General features: G+C 40.9%; 1 protein-coding gene across 2 annotated transcripts in view; it reads right to left on the reverse strand.

Annotated features, from left to right (window-relative positions):
• LOC137324233 (LIM and calponin homology domains-containing protein 1-like) overlaps window positions 1-27,390 on the reverse strand; it is a 409,488-nt gene that overhangs the window by 5,089 nt on the left and 377,009 nt on the right. For both annotated transcript variants that reach the window (XM_067988383.1, XM_067988389.1), the window contains 8 exons: window positions 21,670-21,783; window positions 15,371-15,463; window positions 13,721-13,900; window positions 10,318-10,550; window positions 6,931-7,049; window positions 3,883-4,048; window positions 3,079-3,165; window positions 2,694-2,802 (listed from right to left, as the gene is read on the reverse strand). In XM_067988383.1, the coding sequence (XP_067844484.1) occupies window positions 2,694-2,802; window positions 3,079-3,165; window positions 3,883-4,048; window positions 6,931-7,049; window positions 10,318-10,550; window positions 13,721-13,900; window positions 15,371-15,463; window positions 21,670-21,783 (1,101 nt within the window). The remainder of the gene's footprint in view (window positions 1-2,693; window positions 2,803-3,078; window positions 3,166-3,882; window positions 4,049-6,930; window positions 7,050-10,317; window positions 10,551-13,720; window positions 13,901-15,370; window positions 15,464-21,669; window positions 21,784-27,390) is intronic.

A 27,390-nucleotide genomic window follows, 5' to 3' on the forward strand; every position in this document is an offset into this window, starting at 1 on the left:
GTCAAAATGGCATAAGAGAACAACACTGGTATGAATAAATGGGCAACCAATATCAAGTATAAACAATACAGAAAAACAAAATATCTGCAGTCATATGACTGTATAATTTACTGGATTATAGAGTACTTTGCATAATATAAAAACACAATGTTTTAAGAGACATTTTAATCTGTTTTAAATAATTTTAGAAATGGAATATTGTACTTTGAAAATTATGGGCGCCAAATTGGGCCGTGTAGCACCCGTTGTTTCGGTGCTATACGGCCTCTCTGACATCCAAGATGGCATCTTGGATACACATGCACATTTCCAGTGTCACGTGTGCCAGACGCCAACTTGGTATAGGAGTTAGCACAGGCGCAGATAACAAACGTTGGAATCATGTAAAGTAGGGAGAAAATGGCTTCAATCAATGTGCAACGCTGATTTAAAGTGATAGACACCATTTTGGGACTTTTTTTTATTCATTCATGGGATGTGAACCGAGGGTATTAAGGGATACGGGGCTAGGCGGGTATATGGAGTTAGGTCACAGGTCCACCATAATCTCATTGAATGGGGAACAGGCTCGAGGTGCTAAATGCCACTGCCACTTGCTGTCTCTTCATATGCGCCATCTTCTCCTACAAGAAAGCGGGACATGTGTCTGGGTGGTGTGCCTGTCATGGTTGAATAGCTGGCAGTGTGTGTGGCCTGTGAGTTGTGGGTGGGCGGCTTGAAACAGTGGTAATGTGTAAGGGTGAGGAAGCATCTGGTTGGAAGAGTTGAGTACTGATGGAAAGAGTTTGTTGATATATTGGGGATGGGGGTGTAGCGTGTGGTGCAGTTGGTAGGAGACGCCACTTGACAGTTGACCTCACTCACCTTGACCACACATGTCAAATCATTGAACTTTTTTCTGCACTGCATCCATGTTCATAATGCTGTGCACCTGGCATTGACTTCGTCCCCCGCTGCCTCCCACTGCCTTTTGGGTATATATCTGGAAGGCCTCTTGCCCACCCCCCCACCCCACCGCCGCGGATATAGCACGTCCCTCCTTCTGTCCACCTTTTGCACCACGGTCTCGAGTGCATCAGCAGAGAACCTTGGTCCTTGGTGCATGTAATCTCGCAGGCCTGGTACCAATTCAGATCAGCAGATTGGTAAGGTCTGGTGTGCAGATTGGAGGATGCGGGATTTAGTAATGCACAACCTTTATTCAATGTTTTAACATAACTCATCAGTGTGTAAACATAGGGATGGGACCTGCATCTGTGTTTTACGTGTGCGATGTCTGATCTCTGTTCAGATTCCGTGCAGACAGTAGACTGTTATTTTCAGCAAATAACAGGTACCAGGTACCTTTAAGAGATTTCGAAGAAACATCCTCCCTTTAAGAGATTGAGCTCCCTCTGGTGGTGGAAAGTGCAAATTGCAAATTGCATTGATTCCACGTGCAAGGCCCGGAATGGAACGCTGATTGTAGGTAAGTCCTCGGGTGGGCCGAAACTTGTGTCCCACCTGCGCAGGGGTCATTTGGCGTGGGGTGATAGCACATCACGCTACTTACGCCCAAAAACGGCCCCTATCCAATTTTATTCCCCCATTGTTTCAGCAGTTCTTGCAGCCATTACAGTACTGACCATGTAATCAAGTTTGCAAACTACACCAGTGATTTGACCTGAAGGCTTCATTTTAACAGAAGCCTGAAAGATCTCACTGCCAAATCCAATTCGCTGTAAATTTCTGATATTGGTTTTATCCCACATTTCCGGTGCCAGGGCCGCACTGAGATCTTCAATATGCTGACTCCAAAAACACAATATATAGCTGCTGGTGCCAGCAGAATATCAAGAGTATCAACATAGTGTGGGCTACCTCCAAGAGATGATCTTGCATTTTACTTTGCACAGTATAACTGCAACTGACATAAAGGGCACCTTTGATTTAAAACATTGGCATCCTTCTGAATTGCTGTTTATCTGCCTTTTATTGTGTCACATACCAGCCCTAACTCTTTCCCTACATTAACAAAATAAAATGTTATCTAATTGGTAATATTTTAGGTCATTTTATTAAATATCATATGGGCTTAACCCCACTGTGCCATTTTCATGTTACCAGTGCCATGGACAAAGTAATTCATTCATTGTTGGGATAATTCTCTTTGACATTGAAAAAACAAATCAAAGATCCACCTACTCATGTGTGAATTTTTACAGCCCTGATCCTCAAATGGTTCCAAAAATGGTCTTAATAGCTGGCCACAGGTTACTTGAGGCCCAATTCCAGGTGAAAGTTCTGACCCACTGCACTTCCGGCGATGCAACAGTGCTGTAGAAATTGTGGGCAAGATGTCAAAATATTGTGTAGGAGACAATGGGCTATAAATTCGGCCGCAGAGCGCCTGTTTTTTAAGTGCTATGCAGCCTTCTAAGGTTCCAAAATGGCATCCGGAATGAGCGCGCACGCTTCTAGCATGACGTGTGGCGGAGAAACTTCTTTACCCAGAGAGTGGTTAGAATGTGGGAGAAAGGAATAGAAGAATATCTGGATGGGGTTAGATGAAGTAGGGTGGGAGGAGGTTCGTGTGGAGCATAAACACCGGCATGGACCTGTTGGGCCGAATGGCCTGTTTCTGTGCTGTACCTTCTATGTAATTCTATACAATTAGAACAGCATCTTGAACTAGGACAGGTAGATGGTCTCACCGTGAAACACTGAATATGGAAATAAAGACTGAGTGTTTCGATGATCATGGCTGCACCTTTTCCAAGGGGGAGCCCACATGTTGAGCACAACTTCTTCCCACTGACTGACCTACAAAACAAGGTAGAAATACAAAGATCAAAGTATGTTCCTCCAAAGAATGGAACATGATAAATATCTGTAGTGGTTTTAATGCTGACCCTTTACTAGAAAGATAATTATGAGATATACACCTACACCTCAATATTCTGAATCAGGATTAAACCAGTAACACCAGTCCCTTATGCTTATCTATATATTTTTGGTTGTACAAAAGTGCTGTAGAGACACACTACCACTTAGCAGAGGCTGTTTGGATATGCCACTGATCCATTCTGTGATGCCCACCTGCTGGGTGACTGCAGCTGAAAAGGAGGAGATGAGTTTGGAAGAGGCAGAGATTGGCCTGACTGTAAGTCTTCATGAGATCCAGACCTAGCAAAAAAAAGATTCAACAATGTTGACAATTACATTTTCTTAGTTTACTTCAACTTATACGGGATGAATAATCCAGTTGGCTGAACATTCAGAGGAACTGGTAACAGATCACGTAAAGTAAAATTCTTCAGATGTCCATATATCAATGGACTCTATCCATCACATTTGTTTGGCAATGTCTGGAGTGCTCATGTATGACTTGCACCTCTGATCTAAAGACAGTCCACCCTTGATAGATGGGTGTAAGAACAACACCTAACATTAACCTGTGCCTCCTTGGAACTGTTAATGTGCAGCAGTAGGCACACCCCACAAACTACTTTAACTGACAGGCTAAGTCAGATGAAAGTAGTCAGCACATATTGCTGCTGGTGATAGATGATCCTACGAATAATGCCACCAACAGTGGTCAAGGAAAAGAAGGTGGCCAGGGGTGCTTTCTTTAGGCATACCTAATAGTTAACCTGAAATTCATTTTTTCACTTCAATTTGCATAAGCTCCATCACAACTGGAGCTTCTGTGCCTGAACCATCAGCAGATTTGTCTGGCATCATTAAGGGGTACAGCAGTGTTCAATATATAATGTAAATTCAAAGCTTCCCATCTTTGTACCAAAAGATTTACTGCCAGACTAATGTGGCACAAGATGTACAATGTTAAATATAAAATGCAGTTCAGGAAAAATCTATCAGAACAATTATTTGCCCACTGACCTCTTCTTTCTGTCCACCATATTGGACTGATGAGCCCAACTTCTGTCCAGAGACCCAGTCTTCTGTATGTCCTGAACCCCCTGTTGTTGCTTTCTCTGAACTTCAAGGAATGGATGAAGTTCCTGTGTATTCCACGATCTGTCAGAAATTACTGAGGATCCTGCAACTAAAATCAACATAAAGTGTGTTTTAAGTAAATGGTAACAAGAGAGCCCCATAAATTAATTGGCATCATAACATTGCCATTCATTTCTGAAGCTGCAAATTGATTTGATCTCAATAAAAGGAATTGTAATGTATGTGGGGCAGTATTATTTTGACAGCTGTTCCCAGAACTGAGGGTGCTTTTACATTACTGCAGTGCTGTCAAAACCTGACATATAGGTCTCTCATGTGTACAATAGTGTAGTGTTTATGGTACTGGACTAGCAACCCAAGAGGTCATGTGTTCAAATCCCACCATGGCAAATTGTGAAAATGAATTCAATAAATCTGCTAATTTGTGAGCTAGTCCCACACCACATGGTTGACTGTTAATGCCCTCTAAAGTGGCCTAGCAAGGCACTCAGTTGTAAGCCATCACTAAAAAGTTCAATAGTAAGGAAAATATCAGACAGGCTTACCAGTATATCAGGGCAAGTTTTAGCCCAATTGACCCTGCAAAATTCTCTTTACTAATATCTAAGATATGGTGCCCAACTTGGGACAGCTGTTACACAGACTAGTCAAGCAACAGCCTGACATGGTCATACTCACAGAATCATATCTATCTACCAACATCCCAGTCTCCTTCATCACCTGTGTATATCCTGTCCCATCATCAGGATAGACCCACCAGAGTTGGGGCAAAGTGGCTTACAGTTGGGTGGAAGTGACCCTGGGAGTCCTCACCATTGACACTGGATGCTTCAGGTCAAGCAAGGCCAAGGGAACCTCCTGCTGATCACCACTTTCTGCCTCCGCCCCACCCCCACCACCACCACCTCAACTGTCAATTCAGCACTCTGGCGGAAGCACAAAGGGAAGCAAGGGCACAGAATATACTCTGGACAAGAGACTTCAATGTCCACCTCCCAAAAATGGCTCTGTCGAACCATCACTGACAAAGCTGGCCGAGTCCTGAAGGACACAGGTGCTAGAATGGGCCTGTGTCAAACGGTGAGGGAATCAACATGAGGTTGAATCTTCTTGACCTCACCAACTTACCTGTCGCAGACAAGTCTATCCATGATAGCAATGATAGTGACCGCTGCATGTGAAATCTTGTCTTCACAGTCTGGACATTCTCCATCTGCACTGTGCTAACTGAGATAGACTAAGGACAGATCTGGCAGGCCAAAATTGGGCATCTATGAGGCGCTGGGGGCCATCATCAGCAGCAAAATTTAATGCCACTAGAATCTTGGCTTTACTTAATTTCAGTCACACAGAATTTTGAACACATAAATAATTTTAATCACTTACCAGAGTCTGCTGCCAAATGTTGGGCTAAGCCAATGCAAAATCCACCTGTTCCCAAAATGTCAAATTTTCTATCAAAATTTCCATCTACAGTGTGCAGCTACCGAGATCCCTTCCATTAACGTACAACACTGCCATTAGCATGCGCACAGTTGCCCCAAAACACTGCACACGTGTACAGCAAAATTTCAGAGCAATCTGGAGCGATTATTGAGAAGTCCTAGATGCCGAGTAAAAATAACAACTTCAGTCAGTGAGTGCTGATTTGCTGACAGGGCTGGGGAAAAACTGACTGTCACAAAGGCTATGAGATCCTAAGTACCATGAAAAAAATTAAAAACTGTCCAGAAATGGCCTGTGTACTCCTAAAACAATCTTTTTTTTGGCATTTTAAATGGACTTACCTATGTTGTTCAGCACCTAGCAACCCTGGATACCCGATCAGAATGGGCATTTATTTCAGTTGCCATAGACACGGTGCTAAGGGTGGCAAAAGATACAAAGAGGCATTGGAACAGTGCTCCCCGGTCATTTAAATTTTATAATAAAGCTCTCATCTGTTTCATGGGGGAGCTACCTCCAGATAACCCAAGACCCACTGTAAAAATGGGGAGCTGCCCTTTTTCTTTTGTCTGACACCCCAGGAACTTCTGTACTTGGGGCATCAGCAAGGAAAATTGCCCCCAATATCACCTATATTTGTCTTAGAACTGCTTCCCACTATGTAGTTCAAGTATCGAGTGTTATCTACCCGAGTGCTGAGAATAAACAGAGAAGCTTTAAATTGATATGTTGATCAACGTTTCAAAGTAAAACAAGGTAGAAACACAAGGCTGCTAATTAGGGTTAGATGCCAAAGACCTGCAGAATGATTGTGCCCCTATTGGAACACTCCCCTTTCATTGTCTTCATCTCTTTAAATTTGACTTACATGCAATTTTCTGCTTCCATACATCCACCCTAATCTGTACCTGAAGCTTTGCTAATGAGATGACTGTGGAAAATTGGGTACTAACAGCACATTTCTAAAGATTGCCAATAGGCATTCGAATTTAAAATATGCCAATAATAGAAAATCTAGACCAAAGTATTACTTCCTTGTGCACATTTAATATACTGAAGTATTTAAAAGGTGCACTATCATAAGGACACAGAAATTCCCAACTGGCAACAGCTAAGGCAACAACTTGCATTTATGTAGGTCATTTAACATAGTAAAACGTCCCAAGGCGCTTCACAGGAGCATTAACAGACAAAACTTGACACCGAGCCACATAAGGAGAAAAGTACGACAGGTGACCAAAGGCTTGGAGAAAGAGGTAGGTTTTAAGGAGCATCTTAAAGGAGAGAGAGATAGCGAGGCGGAGAGGTTTAGGAAGGGAATTCCAGAGCTTGGGGCCTAGGCAGCTGAAGGCACGGAGGCTAATGTTCACATGCACGGCGGCTGAGGAAGATAACTCTCCATAACACTTTTCATAGCACTTAAGTCTGAAGACACTGGTTTTCCTTGGGACCATCTTGTACTTCAAAAATAAATGAAAAAGCATAGGCCCAGTGCAGTGTGAAGATATGTAGAGAAAGCCTTACCTTGAGTTGGTAGTTGTGGGTGACCTGTGATGGGTGTTTGCCAGTCTGTCTGGTTCTGTGTTTCACTAACAGTTTCTTTGTCCATTTGGAAAATATGTGTTGCAGATTGGAAGTTCAACCTGTTGGCAAAGAACTCAAAATATTATTGAAAATTCTTTCATATTTCCAACAACAATTGTTCCCATTTAATACCTTTAGGAGGGTGGAGTAGTGACACATTGTATCAGTGTATCATGCAGCATTATAGAATGTCACTAGGACAAGGGTTTATCCTTGAAGTCTTCACATAGCAACCCCAGTTGTTTTGGTGGAGGGGGAGGGTTACTAAGTGGTGTGATCCTCTTCCTCGTAATGAGAACCAGATGGCAAGTAAAGCCACGTTGCTCTTTCATTCTTCCTGGTGGTAGGTTTAAGAGGAGAACAGAGGCTTGAGAGCAGGTTTTCAGTCCCCCCAATTGTAAAATCTTCCTCACAAGGATGCATTAAATATCAGGTTTGTTAATTAAAACCATTGAAATAATTGAATAGTTAAGAGCTTCATGGTCTAACAAACAAACCCGAAGTATAATTTTTTGCTTTTACATGTTCAATCATTAACATTGTACTGAGAATGAAAAGATTTCATTGGCTCCATTTTCAGCTAAGTTATGCATAAAAAAATAAATTAGAGAACATTCTTTATACTCTGATGTGACATACACTTCCCAATACAAAATCAACAGCCCCAATCCAAGGTATACCTTCGCCTGCTCATAGACAGCACCACACAGCCCATGGGTATAATTCTATTTTTAAAGTGTGTCAGAGTGGACACTAAGATCACTCGGCTTCAAGGTACCTCGAGGTGAGAGTTCATATTTTCTATTATGCAACATTGAACAAATAAATAATAAAACAGTTCACACTGAATAGTATTCGTGCATTCAACATGCCAAGATTCCAGAGGAATGTCCGGAAGGAAATGTTCAGAAGAAAATACTGGTACAATGAATCCCAAAGCCTTTTTCTCCTTGCTGTGATAAAAGGTTGGTATTAAATAAAGAATTTTTAAAAAAACTTGAAGGAAGGGATTTAATTATAATATATATACATATTTTCAAACATACACTACCAGTTCACCACGCAGAATGGACGTATGCAGCAGTGATCATAGCTGACACGATTCTAAAAAGAATGAAGGGAGAGGTTAGGAGAAATTGTTTTTACCCAGATATGGCACGTCCTACCAGAAATGGAGGTGGAAACAGAATCCATAATAGCTTTTAAAAGGGGAGTGAATAAATATTTGAAAAAGAATATTTTAAAAAGGTGTGAGGAAACCGTACAGAATGGGACAAAGTGGAATGTTCTCTCGGAGTGGGCATATGGCTTCTTCTTGTGCTGCAAAAAATGATATGAATGGGCAGCATCTTCATGCACATTAATTTTGTCCTCATCCACTTGCCTTTCACAGTGCACCACAGAAAAATTAAAACAGTGAAAAGAATAAGGGAATTTGTGGCAAAACACACACACACACACACACACACACGGAATCTAACAAAATGTTGGCTGCCAGAAGGGTTAGTTTATCATTCAATGAAAAAATAGAAAGAATTTTGCAACAAAAGCCATTCCAAATATATTGGCTCAGCACATATGTATAGACTCATAAGGGTTTAAGTTCCTGTGGTAGAACATGGATTAACACATTCACATAAAATCCCTTTGGTGCGCTATTTTAGTAAAGTCATTAACCTGTTAGGCTAAATTGACACACAAAAAAAGTAGTTTTAAGGCCGATTCTGCATTCCTGTGCTCCTAGCGTGGAGCAATGCTCTCGGACTGAACCTTCCATAGCAGTAAACCACATGTTGTTTGCCTACAGCGCATTCCCTATGAGCAACATTCCCCGCTGGGGACGTGGAATTGGTCCTGTTTTGTGAATGCGTTAAACAGTGTGGTACCAGTAGAAATGAAACTTTCTAGTGTTTAGGGGCAAAGATCTAAAATAAGCTGCATAAATTCTTTGACGCACCACATGCACGCATACTAACGGATGATTGCCAATTAGGCAATAGGTGGTCAAAATATTCACATGTTGTACCCTTAAATATTTTATATAGGTCATTTTGAAAGTTAGGCACCAGAAAATAGCAATGATGCTTGTACTGCTGTAAATCCAAACAAACATATTTCAGTTCTGACTAGAAGAGGGCCCACCACACTGTTGTGCAACAATAACCTTTGAACACCACTCAGTGCTCCTGGCACTATTATGTTGGCAAGCTGCAAATCTTCAAAATATCTAACTGTCATCCTTTTAAGATTGAAAGAAATAATAAATTTTGGGCTCGTCAAGAGAAGGGATAATAGAATTGGGAGTTAGAATACTTTGGGCACCCAGTATCAGCGTCAAACATTTCTAAGACAGGTATAACACTGTTAGATGCGGAGTAAATTTTTCTTTACTTTGCCCCAGCAATGTCCCTCAGTTCCAATCTCAGAGGAGCACCCTCGACTTTACCCTCTATTTCCTACAGCATCCATCCAGTGGTCTCTCTGAATTAGATTCCCCATGAGTGCTGAATTAGGGGCAATTTTACATGGTGGGCCCACGCCAACTATCAATTGGTTGAGACTGCCCAAGCTTGTGGGCCCTTGTGGCTTGTGGACAAGGAAAATTTTTACTCTACCGGTCTTTTAAAATTTCCTGTGTAAGACTTTTATGCAACCATGACAATTTAATCAAAATGTTATGATGGGAATATTTTCTGTTCTCAATCTTCAATATTGAACAATTCTTAAAGGGATGAATTTTCAGAGACTTCACTCTTGGCAAGCAGCCTCGCTCAATGAGAGTGCGGATTGGAGAATCAGGTGCAAAGGTCAGCACATCTGATTTGCAGCATTCTTGATTTTCGGGTCAGTAGATTTTCAGAGACTCCACACCTGTCCCATTCAATGGCAGCGCAGATTGGAGAATTCAGCACAGAGATCAGCATTCTCAATTTGAAAAACTGAGAATTAATTTTAATAATCAGAAAATGAGGAGTGCCACACATTGGGCACGCTGATCTCCGATCCATGCTTCCATCGAGCGAGACTCCATACCAGAAACAGTCTCCAAAAATGTTTAGTCTTTGGTATCAATAGAATAGTTCTTTTCTGGTCTGAAAGGCTCTAGATGATTAGTATGTTAAAGAGTGGATGAATTTAAAAATATATAATTTGACCTCTTAGTGCCCAATAGACAATGATTTATTGAAATAATATTAAATATTAAAAAACTTAATGAGTCTTCTATACTATTATCATAGCAACAATGAGAAATGAGCTGTACTGTAATTATTGTTCAGATCTATAGATGTGAGGGTTTGTGAAACTTATTATTTTACTAATACATACTTTTGCTCTTCAGATCCCAGTTGTTTGGTCTCCTGCCAGTGCCATTTCTCCAACTTGTTCCTCTCCGTTTCATCCCAGTGCTCCTGTTGTCCATTTTCATCTTTTTTAGGGCCCAGTGTCTCTGTTTGTTCCCATGTTAACCTTTGTTGCTCTTCCTTCTGCCATTGTTTCTCCTCTTTTGCCTGCATTTGTCCCTTGTCTTCTGGCTGCCAACTCCCTGTTTCCACCATCTGCTAGCAGTTAAAGGCACTATTGTGTTTATAGATCAAAACAATATACAACATTTATCACAAAAGCAAAATAAAAACAGAAAATGCTGGAAAACACTCAGCAAGTCAGCCAGCATCTGTGGAGAGAACAGACAAGTTAACCTTTCAGGGATAACCCGAATAAGAACTGTCTTGAGGCTGCATCAGAATGCTACTGGATAAAAGTGTCTGCGTGTGCACAAACCTTTTGCTCACGCACCGTTGGAATGTCACACACCAGCGAGCAAATATGAGCCATCTACTTAAGTACAGAAGCACTGCTACAAGAGAAAGATTTGTGGCCATGCATTTCTCTCCTGCCGGTTGACAGCCTTGTTCTGTTTTGAAACTTACACTGTATGTGAAAAATCTTGTGTGTGGTATAGCTTTAAGAAATCTAAATGAGAGATCCTGCTTCTACATTAAAATGTAAATAGAGTGGAGACATTGGGGGTGAATTTTCTCGGACTTCCCCTGCTACGTCGCTCGCAAATGGGGTTTCTGCCGAAGTTACGATGGTGGAGCAAGAGAAGTCCCAAGGAAATTCCTCCCACTGAGGCAAAATTAAGTTTCAACTCTGCCAATATTATGGAAGAGCTTGACATGTGTCCTTTAAATGTATGCAGTTGAATATAACAGTCATAGCAGTCAAAAAAAAACACAGCAGATGCATTTTAAAAATAAAATATTTGCCTTAGTAATGAAATATAAAATAAAGACTTAGTAAAAACTTGTCCTATAAATGAAAGTGCCAGGAGTGATCAAATTGTTTTGGTCATGCCAGTCAGGCCAGATTTGTGCCTTTCAGGACTCAGATTCAAAAGCATGGCTCTTAATTGGACCCCGAATTATTCATTGAGATAATGTAGCATAATCTAATGGATACATGCCAACTCTCCGCGCTTTTCACAGATATCACCATTTGGACAGTGTCTACTTGGAAACCAGCACACGGAATTATTCTAAATTTAACTTCCAGTTTCCCATGGTCCTGCTGCCAGGGAGCTGTTCCACCTGCTGCCAGCTCAGTGTTTGATGGGCACATCCCATCGGCAGAAGGGTCAAGAACCAGATGACATAGATTTAAGGTGATTGGCAAAAGAACCAAAGGTGATATGAGGAAAAACTTTTTTACACAGCGAGTGGTTAGGATCTGGAATGCACTGCCTGAGGGGGTGGTGGAGGCAGATTCAATCATGGCCTTCAAAAGGGAACTGGATGAGTACTTGAAAGGAAAAAAATTGCAGGGCTATGGGGATAGGACGGGGGAGTGGAACTAGCTGGATTGCTCTTGCATAGAGCCAGCATGGACTCGATGGGCCGAATGGCCTCCTTCCGTGCTGTAACCTTTCTATGACTCTATGTCACCAGAAAATCCACAACTTAGCCACTGATTATTTTAAATGGCTTAATGCTTCTTCTGAAATATTAGACAGAGGAATGTTGTACAAACATGTTAAGCATTTTCTCACTGATACTACATGTTATGGGACCTAGTAGTTACTGGACTAATAATCTGGCAGTTGTGAGTTCAAATCCCACCATGTTATGTTGTGAAAGTGAATTCAATAAATCTGGTGGGCTGGCACCAGAAAGAAATGATCATGAAGATGCTGGATTATTGTAAAAACCCCAAGTACTTCATGAATGTCCTTCAGGGAAGGGCAGCTGCTGCCTCTGGCCTACATGTGACTTCAGTCCTTCTTAATGCCCTCAGAAGTAGCCTAGCAATCCACTCAGTTGTAAACCAGAACAATAACGTTGTGGAAGCACAAAGCCAACCAACATCTTTGGGGCAAGTAGGGATGGGCCAGAATCACCTGCTTTGTGAGAATTAAAAAAATCAGTAATTTCTAGACTATAGTCTATGTGGAAAGTGTGCCACTGTTCCTCTTATTATTTGTTGAGGTGAAATCTTTCCTTGTGATTTTATTTTGGAACTTGTTTTACCCGTCCATTTCACATCCTGCTTAGATCCCTCCAACTATAGCTTTCAATAGAACAGAACAAGAAGAGCTGTACGGGTCTGACAAAACTGCTCCATGAAGGTGACCTCTTGCCCTTCATTACAAGAGGAAATGTTAGTCATTGAGATGTTAGGCAGCTCACCACTCGCCGTCCGTTAGTACAGTAGTTGTTTATTTTAATACTTCATTTTCAGTTATCCTTTTAAAGATTTTAGGGGAGGAATTATTGTAGTTGATGTAATTGTATAAATGTGTAACACACTTTAATCCAACTGCATTATTTTTTAACATAAGTAGGTTAGCCCCTCCATTAGAACAGTAGAGAGAGGAATTGGATCCGAATTGTTAAGAGTTTATAGTATAACACTGGTGACAGTAATTTCTATCCTTTGTACCTTCCTGTCTAATTTTGGGTTGACCAACTCAGTTTTTCAATAATATGGTACGTGGATTATCACCTCAGGGGGGAGTTTTGTGGCAGAATCAACTGCTGGGACAGAAACAACCTATTTGAAAGCTTAGCTGCTTTGTGACTAAGTTGATCTTTGTGATAAAGACAAGCTGCTGTGTCAACATCGCTTAAGTATTTATATCTTAGCTTTTAACATAATTGATTAAGAAATGACAAACACACAATTACAAGATGTGGTCCACTACATGATGACATCACCATGTAACACTACTAATGTCACAATTGCTTTGCTTTTGTTTACGAACCTTAAGGGAGGACATTTCCTCTAGCTGCTATATATTAGTGACATGGTAAATATAGTGGAACGATTTTCAGAGTTTGCTCTTTCTAGTAAAATCATGAACACATTGATGATTTTGCTAGAAGTATCAATCAGACGAAATCTTCTCTCCGACTGACTATCTCATTTGACAACATGGCAGATTAAAGTCATTCTTGGAACCGACATGTGTTTGAAAAACATAAAAGGATATAAAATGTACCTTCTTCCCAAGCTGAAAGTTTTTAAAAAATTTGCCTTTTAGATTAAGACAATAATATTTTATGAAATGTTAACAAACAAGATATAAGTGCCCAAACACCATGTATAAGGCTGGATTCTAATGGAAAGTGAGGTATTTCTGAAAGCAGTAACACTATAAGAATAATTAGAGCTATATGTACAGAATTGAAATATTCCAACAGACTCTAAACAAAACCAACTGTCTCCTGCTTACCGTATGTTTTTGCAGGTCCACCTGCTTGATCTCCCTGTCTGCAGAGGATCCCTCAGTTGGCTCAGAATTCCTGCTTTCCTCAGTTTTTGAGGGGGAGATCCACTGAGTGGGAAGTTGGGCAGACAACGCCGGTGATCGTGGAGTCAGTGGAGTCACCGTTTCCTGAATGATTTTACGCTCCTGGAAAAAGTAAAGTTGGAGACAAGTGAATCACAGTCGCTCATATTTCTTACAAAAGAATTGAACATTTGCACAATAATTCAAATAGTTTTCAAATGGCTGTATGAAGAGGTCAGTTCAGACAAGTAATGCAAAGCTCTTCTTGAAAAGCAATAATCGGAAAAGTACATTCTGTAGTATTTATGCTCATCACTAGGTGTCAGTATCACATTTAGTAAATATATGATCATACTACATTACACATTGTAGACAAAATATTATCAGTGCACTCACACTTCCTTCATTTTTATTCCTTGAATCTATCATTGGATTCCTGAAAATTAGGCATGGAAGTCTTTTTCTTTACTTTCTTTTCTTCTGAAGGTGTTGACTTGTAGTGGGGAATGGTTCACGAACACTGGCTGCTTTCCAGTACCTCTGTTAAGTAACCATTTCTCACATGCCAGCCTAGATATTAAGTATTTGTCAACTATTTGACTGTGGGGTATATCACAGCCGAACACAATCTAGTTCTCACCCAAGAGATAAGCATCAATGAGCCTAATTGTCATTTGCCTTCCTTGAAGTTGCTTATGTTAAGGCATCCACATGAGCTCACATTCCTACGGAGGTCACTGGGGAGCAATGAAGATCAGGCACTGTTCTTTCCTTAGTGCAGTGACAGTGAGGTTAAATACTCTACTGATGCTACCCTGCCCAGGTGCAATCAGCTAACTCAGCACCGATCAAGGATAAAACCTTGGACCTTCCTGCTCTGTGTCACACCACACAGTACATTCACTCACTTAGGGGATGGCAGCCTATATGGACAGCAAAGCCTGGATTTTCTGATTGGGTTTGCCTGATTCATGCCAGTTTAATGTTTATTTCTGACAAATTTTTAATATATGCCTTTGTGCTATTTGCAATGTGGCTGCCATTTTTCTCCCACCATTTCAGACAGGACACAATAAGTGAGAATTTGTTCCTTGTTGCACCTGTTTTCCGGGCTTTTTCCAATTTCATGGGGCTATTTTCTGTGTTCTGAGGGGGGGCCTGATGTCTGTTTAAGGACTCCTTCCAGAAATTAGGCAGCACTGAGCAGAGTAGGTGCCGGGGCCTCCTCCACTGAGGTTTTCCAGCGTTTGCTGCAGCCTAACCAGCGGACGCCAACAAACATTTAGGATTTTAAAAAATTTTACCTTTATGTGGACCTCGATGGGTGTGTACCAGAAGGCACAAAGATTTTCAGCTTCATGGTTTGCTAGGACCAATCAAGTTGAGCTTTATTCATATGGTGTGTGGAGGGTACTTAAACAAAGTATGTAAATTACCAATCACTTGGCTTTTCATGGAGGGAAGCATTTTTAATTGATCACATACCCAGCAGAAGTAAAGACTGAATTTTGTTTTAACAGTGAAAAGAGAAATGATTAAAAAATTGACAGTATAACATTACATCATAAATCAGCAATCTGATTTCTTTCTTACCTCTTCATGGTATCGACGTTCTTCTTCCTCGACCTCTCTTTGTGCTTTTTCCCATTCCTGGCGGAGTTTTTCTTGTTCCTTTCTGTACCTCTCCTGTCATAGAGTAAAACACTTGTGTCACTTATTAGAGCCAGGCATACTATGCCCTCCTCTCAAAAGCCCAATGCCTTCGTCTCTTTTGATGAAAACTGTCATCAGATTAACTATGAAATTATTTCTTTGTTGCTTATAATGACATTAATGCAAATCTTATAAGTTCATTACTTTCCCTGTAATTACATGAAGCATTTCAGAGCAAGCCCAGACAAGCAAGATCACTAATTATATTAAAAGATCATTAGCTGAAATGAGAATTCTAATCACATTTGATCTTACTACCACCACCAAATTTAAAATACATAATAATATATTAAATATACTTACAAGTATGGGTACAGTCCACCCTAGGATAAGTTGAGTACCCACAAAATATTTCAGATCAACATTCACACAACTTTGCAATTATACAGATAAAAATCACAGTAAATGTTAAAAAGCCCACGTAAAAGTGTTCCTGTGACATTTAATCGTCGTGGATTTATTTACCGCTTAGCTCTACAAATCCCTAAATATAAATCATAACAGGAATTTCAATCAACTGGTAATAAATATGACCTTTACCTTTGAACTACACATGGGCTCTCAGAGCTTAGTATAAACATTTGATATCCCACTGGCTTAATAGAGCACCATGACCGCAGACCAGGATCATTGATTACCAAAGTTGAAGTCCTACATGATCAGCACATGCATGGCTGTTAGTGACCAGCCTGTCACATAAAATAATTCCATGCGCAAGAACAGTTTGAGTAAAATGATGAGAAGTATGTTTAATTAGAGTCTACTCTAGAAGGACATTAAGGTTTATTGGAGGTATGTGGTTGAGACAGAGAACTTCACTTTATGGAGAACCATGGGTGGAAACTCATGTTTTAGCACAAGCAATGCCAATCTTATACTGGGATTCTTGTGTCAAATTTATACTAGGAATTCAGCATGAAAATTGTTGTACAGACTAGCTGAATCATATTTATTTGACTACTCCTTCTAGCATAACATGATGATTTGGTAGCTTGACAATGCAGTGGCATAGTGCTGGCTCCAGTATGATAGCTGGAGACAGCTGAGTGCCTCAGAAATCAACTTATGTCATGCTGTGCATTGTATATTATCTACATATTACTTATCAACATGATTCTGACCCCCATGGCCAGCTAGACTTCAGTAGATTTAAGATTGTGCACCAGTGAAGCAGGCTGCAAGGCTGGGTGCTCTGGTTCCCGCTGAACCTTGGATGACCACTGCACTTTTAGAGAAAGCCAGACTACTGTTCTCTACGGTAAGTAAAGCCCTGCCAGTGTAAGTGAGACAGCATTGCCTAATGTGCCTCACTTGTGCCAGCACCATTCATACAAGAGTATTTAATGAGGGAAGTGGTTTACTGTGATAAAATCAGGGATAGTACACTCATAGGGAGAGTTAGCATATTTTTCAAAGTTATGTATGTGGTAAATCAGTACTATTTTTTCATTCCAATTTTCTGCCTGCTCTCCTAAAGGGTTTCATGGGTGCCAGCTGCCCTCAGTACTTGACACAAATGGTCATTCTTCATATCTGTGCCTAAACCATTGAGCATTACAGCCAAGTCCCATCTTGTCCTCACCCAATGTCCTCACACATGCAGGAGTTACTAGATAGCAAGCAGGAGTGCAAACCTTTTTCACTTCCCCCAGGGTGGTGAGGATAATTGTAGCACCACATCAGATATCAACTAATAGCCATAGACCAGAGATCAAAGCTGGGAGTTTCTTGCTTTAGTTGGCTGAGTTCCACTTCTAGCTATTTATATGCTTTGTAAATTCTAAATGCTTTTTTTCTCAACTCTTAGTCCTTTTAGGGGTCCTAAACCCCATCAGGCCAAGTTGTCACCAGAATATGCTTTAAAACCATTGTACACATTAGGATAATAGATTCATATTGAGTTTTAGCGTGATGTAGTTAAATCCGAAACTAGGTTCTTAAATTTAAAAAAAGCCAATAATGTAGGTATGAGGGGCGAGTTGGCTAAGGCAGATTTGGAAATTAGATTAAAAGATATGATGGTAGATAAGCAATGATGAACATTTAAAGAAATAATTCATAATTCTCAACGAATATACATTCCCTTGAGGAAAAGTGATCCAACCGTGGCTAACTAGAGAAGTTAAGGATAGCATTAAATTAAAACAAGAGGCTTGCAATGTTGCCAATAAGAGTAGTAAGCCTGAGGATTGGGGGGGGGTGCGGGGTTAGAGATCAGCAAAGGATGACCAAGAAATTGATAAAGGGGGAGAAAATTGCATATGAGAGTAAACTAGCAAGAAATATAAAAACAGATTGTAAGAGCTTCTACAAGTATGTAAAAAGGAAGAGTTTAGTGAAAGTAAACGTGGGTCCCTTAGAGGCAGAGACAGGAGAAATTATAATGGGAAATAAGGAAATGGCAGAGACATTAAACAAATATTTTGTATCTGTCTTCACAGTAGAAGACACAAAAAAAATATTGGAAATAGTGGGGAACCAAGGGTCTAATGAGAGCAAGGAACTTAAAGTAATTAAGATTAGTAAAGAAAAAGTACTGGAGAAATTAATGGGACTAAAAGCCACCAAATCCCCTGGACCTGATGGCCTACATCCTATGGGTTTAAAAGAGGTGGTTGCAGAGATAGTGGATGCATTGGTTATGTTCTTCCAGAATTCCCTAGATTCTAGAACAGTCCCCATGGATTGGAAGGTAGCAAATGTCACCCCGCTATTCAAGAAAGGAGGGAGAGAGAAAACAGGGAACTACAGGCCAGTTAGCCTGACATCAGTAGTCGGGAAAATGCTAGAATCTATTACTAAGGACATAGTAACAGGGCACTTAGAAAATCATAATATGATTAGGCAGAGTCAACACGGTTTTATAAAAGGGAAATAGTGTTTGACAAATCGATTAGAGTTTTTTGAGGGTGTAGCTAGTAGCGTAGATAAGAAGGAACCAGTAGATGTATATTTGGATTTTCAAAAGGCATTCGATAAGGTGCCACACAAGAGGTTGTTTCACAAGATTAGGGCTCATGGGATTGGGGGTAATATATTAGCATGGATAGAGGATTGGTTAACGGACAGAAAACAGAGAGTAGGAATAAACGGGTCATTTTCGGGTTGACAGGTTGTAATTAGTGGGGTGCCGCAAAGATCAGTGCTTGGGCCTCAGCTATTTACAATATATATCAATGTCTTAGATGAGGGGACCGAGTGTAATGTATTCAGGCATCAAAGCTAGGTGGGAAAGTAAACTGTGAGGAGGATGCAAAGAGGCTGCAAAGGGACATAGACAGGTTAAATGAGTGGGTGAGAAGGTGGCAGATGGAGTATAACATGGGGAAATGTGAAATTATCCACTTTGGTTGGAATAATAGAAAAGCAGAATATTTCTTAAAAGGTGAGAGACTAAGAAATGTTGGTAGTCAGGGGGATTTGGGTGTCCTTGTACACGAATCACAGAAAGTTAACAGTAAGCAATTAGGAAGGCAAATGGTATGTTAGCCTTTATTGCAAGGGGGTTGGTGTATAAGAGTATGGAGGTCTTACTATAATTATATAGGGCTCTTGTGAGACCACACCTGGAGTACTGTGTACAGTTTTGGTCTCCTCACCTAAGGAAGGATTTACTTGCCTTAGAGGGGGTTCAACGAAGGTTCACTAGATTGATTCCTGGGATGAGAGGGTTGTCCTATGGAGGAGAGATTGAGTAGAATGGGCCTATACTCTCTGGGAGTTCAGAAGAATGAGAGGTGATCTCACTGAAATGTATAAAATTCTTAGAGGGCTTGACAGGGTAGATGCTGAGAAGCTGATTCCCCTGGCTAGAGAGTCTAGAACTGGGGGGCATAGTCTCAAGATAAGGGGTTGACCACTTAGGACTGAGATGAGGAAAAATTTCTTCACTCAGAGGATTGTGAATCTTTGGAATTCTTTACCCTAGAGGGCTGTTAATGCTCAGTTGTTGAGTATATTCAAGACTGAGATCGATAGATTTTTGGGCACTAAGTGAATCAAGAGATATGGGGATAGGGCAGGAAAGTGGAGTTCAGGTAGAATATCAGCCATGATCTTACTGAATGGTGGAGCAGGCTTGAGGGGCTGTATGGCCTACTCCTGCTCCTATTTCTTATGGTCTTATTCCAATTATTGTCTTATATTTGTGAGTGTCACGATGTATCCTCTTCAGAACCAACACCTCTAAAGATGAGATGATTCCAGATTCTGACCACTACAAGGTATTTTGGGGTTTATATGTTCAAATCAATGGCAAATTACATGGCAAATCAGCCCACATTTCTTTTTTTTATTATTCATTCTCAGGATGTGGGCGTCACTGGCAAGGCCGGCATTTATTGCCCATCTCAAGTTGCCCTGAGAAGACGGTAGTGGGCCTTCTTCTTGAACCACTGAAGATTTTTCTTTGTAGCAGTTTCATACAACTGAGTGACTTGCTAGGCCAATTCAGAGGGCAGTTAAGAGTCAACTATGTGAAGAGTCAACTTTATTTAAAATAAGTGTAATAAATGATCAATGTATATTTGTAATATTGCTAAAAGTTTATTTCAAGCAGCCTAGGTAAAAGTCTGGAAAGCAGGAGATTAATCACTCTATTTGATTCCATTTTTATCATTACTCATCCAAGCAGTAGTGCCATTGCAATGATCAGTGGACTTTCAGCATAACAGTCCTTTAAAGTAACAGAAAAAAGCATTCATGAATTAGGTCGGCAAGCTGTTCTCAAGCATGTCACCTTACCTGTTGAAAATCAGGAGCAATAATTTAATTCACATATATTAATGCAAGCCAGTTGTTTTGTGTAACTGATTCAAATAGCTCAGCAGAAGCTCCCTCTCACTGTCAACAGTGTCTAGTAACATCTTTACTCCTTACTGTGCTGAGTTAACGAAGAGCAGCAGAACACATGTAGCCATTTACATGGAGACTGTGGATATCATGGAAAGCATGGTCCATCAGCTGGGTTCACAGGTTAGATGGTTTAACCACTTGCACTAACATGAGTATCATACACTATGCAACACTTTTAAGAAATATTAAGCCAAGATGACAGCCACATGGTAAATGAACATAGACATATTTTATGTGAACAAGACAAAAACTGGGATCATGCACAAAGTCACAATTTCAGCTGCTACAATTTCCATCACCACACACAGCACTTGGCAACCACTTCTGAAGTATCTTTCCCACTGCAGCAGTATTATCAGCCTTTTTTAGAAAATTAATCATTCTTCTGAACAGTTCACTTTCCAATGCATTTGCAAATGCAATTCATTACTGCAGTAGTCAGCAAATTACTGTTAACATGAAGCTTTGTACCTACAGGCAGTCCGGCGTTGTACTGTTATTAGCATTATTGCAGAATGGTGACAGTATTAGTAAAGAGGATCCAAACATCTAAATCAAATTAAAGGTAGTTCTAACAAAGGAAGATTACTTTCTTTTTTTGTATTTGTGTCATTTTTGCCCCATCCTCACTATACCAAGTTAGCTTCTCACATTCATGTCTTTCTCAGTCAAGAAGACAGGTCAGTCCAGCCTACAGATGTGCTTGTGAATGCTATCAATGTCACTCCCTGCATGAGCAATGTTGATATTGTGTACAAGCTCCCCTATCTTGTTTCCTTGGCTGGTTTTTCTTCCTGAGATGATCCAATCAGTACAAGTGATGCTTGATCTCAGGGGAAACACCAGTTTGAACATCAGTCAAAACTGACATTCAAATTCAAGTTTCCTATTTCAATACTCTAACAGTCTTCCTAGGAAAACTGATCTTAAGAAATCACTGGAGGAGATGGGCTGGATTGAATAAGTTAATGATTGCAAGTAGTATCAATCTCAACTCAGTAAAATTTATACCAAAATTAAATTTCCAGAAATATATTTTATTGAATTACAGTAATTTGCTCCCTACTGTAGCAATCCTAAAAGCCTTTTTCATTTCAGTCATTCATGGTTCCAATCTGCCTAGCAGAACACTGATTCATTGCTTCTCTTTTACGCTTGTCTTCTGGTTGGCAAATCAGAACCACGTTTGTGCAAAAAACACGTTTGAAGGATTAGTGCAAAGAGCCTTAACTGAGGGTGCACCACATCTACGCAAGCCTACATGGCAAACAGCAGCAGGAGAAGCACTTTGTAGCAGAGGGTCAATACAAGTTGTGTTAATGTACCTGGAGCAAGCGTTCCTGCTCTTTCTGCCATCTTTCCTGACGCTTGCGTTCTTCTTCTGGGTCCCAATACCAGCGGTCAAAACGCTTAGGGAGACTTAAAGGAGCAACTGGGATCTAACAATCCACATCAAGAAAAAGTTGTATGACAGATTGATGTTATTTCATGATTTGAGAAATTTCAAATAAGTTGATGTTTCCAGTAAATACGAGTAATAATGACAGCTACAGAGAAGGGCAGAGAAAAGACTAAAGCCAGGGAAGGATTCACTCAAATTCTCTTCAAAAAGTTTAAACAGTTAGGTTGTTAAATATGAAGGACATTATCAGATGGTTTTTCCAATGAAAGATTTTAGCCATGACAATGTCATTTCTGATCGTTATGATTTAATTTAAGCTCTCCTACAATAATGCCTATGAGATGTATTTACAAAAGACAAGAGCAATAAGAGTCACAATAATCCTGATCCCTTTTCCCCCACTTTTGAAGTGATTATTTTCCTTTGTCTTGGAGCCTAGTCAAAGGAATGGGTATTTGACCTGTGCCAGGGTCTCCACCTGCACTTGAGCTAGGAGGCACAAAAGAGCAGCAAGGCATGACTCATTCAATGGCTTCCCTCCCATACCTCTGGGCAAACAGCTATGCTGTGCATGGTGTCTTTCCCAGATGGCATACCTGATATTAGGAATTTTACATAAAATTAAATAGAATCTACAGAAACAGGCTATACGGCCCAACTGGTCTATGTCAGTGTTTATACTCCACATGAGCCTTCGTACACTCTGATTACCTCTTCCCACTCTGCCCCAATATCCTTCTATTCCCTGCTCCCTCCCTTAAGCCTCCCCTTAAATGTGTCAATGCTATCTGCTTCAACCACTCCACGTGGCAGTGGGTTCCACATTCTCACCATTCACTATAAAGAAATACCTTCTAAATTCTTTAATTGATCTGTTAGTGACTATGTTATATTTATGCCCCCTTGTTCTGGACTCAGCCATAAGTGGAAACAGTTTCTCCATGTGCACCCTATTGAACCCCTTCATAATTTTTATGACCTCTACCAGGTCTCCTCTTAATCTTCTCTTAACTAGAGAAAAGAGCTACAACTTGCTCAATATTTCTTTATAGTTGCATTCTCTCAATTCTGGTAACATGCTTGTAAATCTTTTCTGTACTTTCGCCAGTGCTTCAATATCTTTTTTGTAGTATGGAGACTAGAACTGTGCACAGTACTCCAAATGTGGTCTAACCAAGGTTCTACATTACCTCCATGCATCTGTATTCTATTCCTCTAGAAATCAACTCCAGTACTTTGTTTGCACTCTTTATGGCCGTATCACTTATGTTGCTACTTTTAGCGATTTATGTATCTGTATTCCGAGATTTCTTTCCTCCCCTACACCATTTAGTTTCTTATCTTCCAAAGAATAAATGGCCTCCTTATTCCTCCTACCAAAATGAACCTTACCCCTCACACTTCACTTTAGTGAATTTAATTTACTATTTATATGCCCACTCTGCAAGCCTGTTTATGTCTTCCTGTATTTTGGTTTAAGATTTCACATTATTATCTATATACCCCAATGTGGTATTATCTGCAAATTTTGACACCATACCTCCAATTTCTGAGTCCAAGTCACTTATGTATATGGTGAACAACAGTGGTCCCAGCATGGATCCCTGGAGGACAGCATTTCCCACTTTCTGCCAGTCTGAGAAATTTCCCTCCTACCCTCTGTTTTCTGTTTTGTAGCCATCTTTCAATCCATTCTTTTACCTGGCCCCTGACTCCTGCGGCATGATTTTGACCCCGAGCCGGGAAGGGGGCGGGGGAGTCAAATTGCAGACGGGAAACCTGGAAATACGGGTTTCCCGGACATCCTTATGATTTTGACATAAGAACGTCTTTTATTTTTTTCTGTTGGTTTGCCATCCGACTGGCCAACCTGATTGACAGGCTGGTCTCAGTCGGACGGGAGAGCAGCCAGGGAGCCAGGGAGAGGACATGTTCAGGTAAGTCTTCAGGTAAGTCTTTGATTGTATGGATGGCGGGGGGTGGGGGGGGGAAGGGGGCATAGGGGACATGGGTGGGCACTTGTGGACATGGGGGGATCAGGGCACTGATGGACATGGGTGGGCATGGGGACACCTGTGGGCATGGGGATCACCGGGGCGGGGGAGTCAGTCATGAGGGGAGGGATCGGGGGTCAGTCTCGAGGGGGTGTCGGGATCGGGGTTAATCGCGGGGGTCAGCGATCATTGGGATGGGGTCGGAGATCGGGGCGGGGTTCCATGATCGTTGGGGGAGGGATCGGAGATCGGGGGGGGGGGGTTTGCGATCATTGGGGGGTCATTGCAGGTAGGTTTGTTGGGCCTGGGGGAAGCACTCCTGCTCCTCCTGACCCACAAGCTGTGCCAGAAAGGCACATACCTGCAGTTTGGAGCCTTCTCGCCTCCTTTCACGTGGCGTGAGGGAGAAGGCCCGGGAATCCCGGTCCCCAGGAGTTGAATTGACAAAATCTGCAAAAATGGAGGCCCGCAGACTCCTTGAAAGGTTTTAGTCACCAACCCACCTCCTGAGAGTGGGTTGGTCACCCGCCCCTCATCCAGCCCTGGTGAAAACCGGAAATGGGTTTGTTGGAGGCGGGTTGGGAGTGGGTTTGAAATGGTTGCGATTTTAAATGCTCCCCCAACCCCAACCAATGCTAAAATCGTGCCCCTGATCTTTGTCATGAGTCTCTTAAGTGGCACCTTATGAAAGGCCTCCTGAAAGTCCATGTATACCACATCTACTGCATTGCCCTTGACTACTTCTTCTGTTATTTCTTCAAAGAATTCAACAAGGTCGCTTAAACATGACCTTCCATGCTATTTTTTATCATATTCACTTCTTTTAGAAAAGATACTAGTATCTTTCCCACCATTGATATTAAGCTAACTGGTCTATAGTTCCCTGGATTAGTTCTATCTCCCTTTTTGAAAATAAGAATTACATTTGCTGTCGCCAGTCCTCTGGCACTGTTCTCTTTTCTTTTAAATTTGTATATACAGACACAATCCCACTTCCTACCCCACTATGTGCAGTATATAGAAGCATCGAGACACAGAGGTGGCTTCAATTTTTAATCAAGTATGTTTCACAAATCTAGTACTGAAAGATTTATAATTCAAACACGACAGTAAAATTAACAGTTGTGTGATCCGTTCGAGAGATGCTACAATTGCATTCTGCTGTGTAAAACTGACTTCTTGCATGCACAGTGTTTTTAAAATGTGCAGCTGTGATTTGGATCTCATATTTGGGCACCCTGCTCAGCCGGCAGTTAAAATGTCTTCGAGGTCACATACGTCATAGGACACCAATTTGCATAAATGTATGAGGCATCTCCTCCACCTAAAATTTAAAATAAAATTGCTGGACTATAACTTGGTGTTGTAAAATTGTTTACAACCTAAAAGACAGTGGTGTAGAAATCGTCGTTGGTTGGGGGGGTGGGGGGAGGGGGGGGGGGAAATGGAGCTGGAAATTGACCCACTCCATTTTAACTCCTCGGTTTTCGCCAGGCCAGGGGAGTTAAAATTCCCCCTTATGTTTCAGAACTGTAGGTCCATTGTAGAATAATTCCATTTATGTTTTCCTCAACAAAGGTCATTTCCAAGTTAGCTCATAATGACTCACATCAGCATAAAGGGGCAATCACCGAAGAATGAAATCTAAAATTAACCTTTAACTTTTACTCCATGTTCTCTTCATTTGTTATGGAGGTGTTTAATTCCACTGAATGGTCTTCACTTTTTTTACATCATGTTCAGAAGACGCAGTGATTAGGATAAAAAGTATTATAATATTGATATTAATATTACCATTTTATTGAAATACAATATAAATATGTGTTACTTAAATACAGTTTCTGACATTTATTGCAATGGTTGTCAAAACTGATTGCAAAACATCTAACTGCTGCTGTAGGGCTAATTCTCCATAACTATCAGCAGAACGCCAACATTAGTCATGGGGGCATTTTCAACTGCTGACCGCCTGTTTTTTGCCTGAAGAAAATCTGGGTAGGGGACTTGTACACCCATTTGCCTGTCTCATTCAATTTTTCTTTTTCTTTTTTAAAGATTTTCCGACCCACAGCAGCCCAGTCTCCCCACTATCCCCCCAAACCAGGAACCGCCCCCCCTCAACTACTTGTCAACTGGTTCCATGCAGAAGCCAGCCAATTTTCCAAGATCTGAAACTGGTGAGCTGCAGCAGAACACTTGCTTGGCACCAACAGCTTGCCAGTAAAACGTAAATGAGGCCTTAACCTGAAAATGGTCAGGCCTCCCAATCTGACCATGGGCGGGCACCAATATTGTGTCTGTTTTGAGCCCGAACCAAAATTCTCCTCCATAGTGTTTTGGACTCTGTTAGTTTTTGCCAAGAAGTGAGGTCACCGAAAACTGCCCAGTTGAGGTAACAGCACCTCAAGACTTTAGGTCACTCACTGTTCAATATTGATTATCTAAAATATAATAGCTGGTGCTTCAGCATCAGAGAATTTAGCTGTGAGTTAAGGCTAGAGAAACTGATGCTTTTTAGCATTGAGAGAAGGAGCCTGTGATAGGACTTTCTAAAGTAAATAAAGCATTATAATGGTATAAATTTAATGGGTATATTTGGAGAACCATTTTAAAGTAAGGCATGAAAATAGGATGGCATAGTTCAAATTGGTGAAGGTGAATTTAGGACTAGTTCCCATAAGGAGGAAAGATGGGGCATCCAAAGCTAGAGATCCCTGGATGACAAAGGAAATAGCGGTTAAAATGAAACAGAAAAGGGAGGTTTATGACAAATGCCAAGTACAGAATACAGTTGAAAACCAGGCAGAATACAGAGAGTGCAGGGGAAAATTGAAAAAGGATATAAGAAGAGCAGAGAGAATATGAGAAAAGATTACCGGGTAATATAAAAGGGAACCTAAAAATCTTTTATGAACATATAAAAAATAAAAGGATAGTTAAAGGAATGGCAGGGCCAATTAGGGACAAAGAAGGAAATCTTCTTGTGGAGGCAGAGGGCATGACTGAGGTACTGAATGAGTACTTTGCATCTGTCTTCACAAAAGAAGAGGATGACTTTAATGTCGCAGTAGAGGAGCTGGGGGGGAGTAGAGATATTGGATGGGATAAAAATAGATAGAAAGGAGGTGCCAAATAGGTTGGCATCACTCAAAGCTAACAAGTCACCCGGTCCAGGTGGGATGCATCCTAGGTTGCTGAGGTTAAGCTAGGGTGGAGATAGCAGAAACACTGACCACAATTTTTCAATCCTCCTTGGATATGGGAGGGGTGCCAGAGGACTGAGGATTGCAAACGTTACAACCCTGTTCAAAAAAGTGGAGAGGGATAAACCTGGTAACTACAGGCCAATCAGTCTAACATCAGCATTGAAAACTACTAGAGACCATTGTCAAGGACAAAATTAATTCTCACTTGGAGAAGCATGGGTTAATAGGGACAGCCAGCACAGATTTGTTAAAGGCAAATCATGTCTGATGAACCTGATTGAGTTCTTTGATGAAGTAACAGAGAGGGCTGATGAGGGTAGTGCAGTAGATGTTGTATATATGGACTTTCAAAAGGCATTTGATAAATCACCACATAACAGACTTATTCAGAAAACAGAAACACAGGGGATTAGAGCATGAGTGGTAACTTGAAATGTAATTGGT

Source organism: Heptranchias perlo, chromosome 1 (genome assembly GCF_035084215.1).
Source record: "Heptranchias perlo isolate sHepPer1 chromosome 1, sHepPer1.hap1, whole genome shotgun sequence".
Classification (NCBI taxonomy): domain Eukaryota; kingdom Metazoa; phylum Chordata; class Chondrichthyes; order Hexanchiformes; family Hexanchidae; genus Heptranchias; species Heptranchias perlo.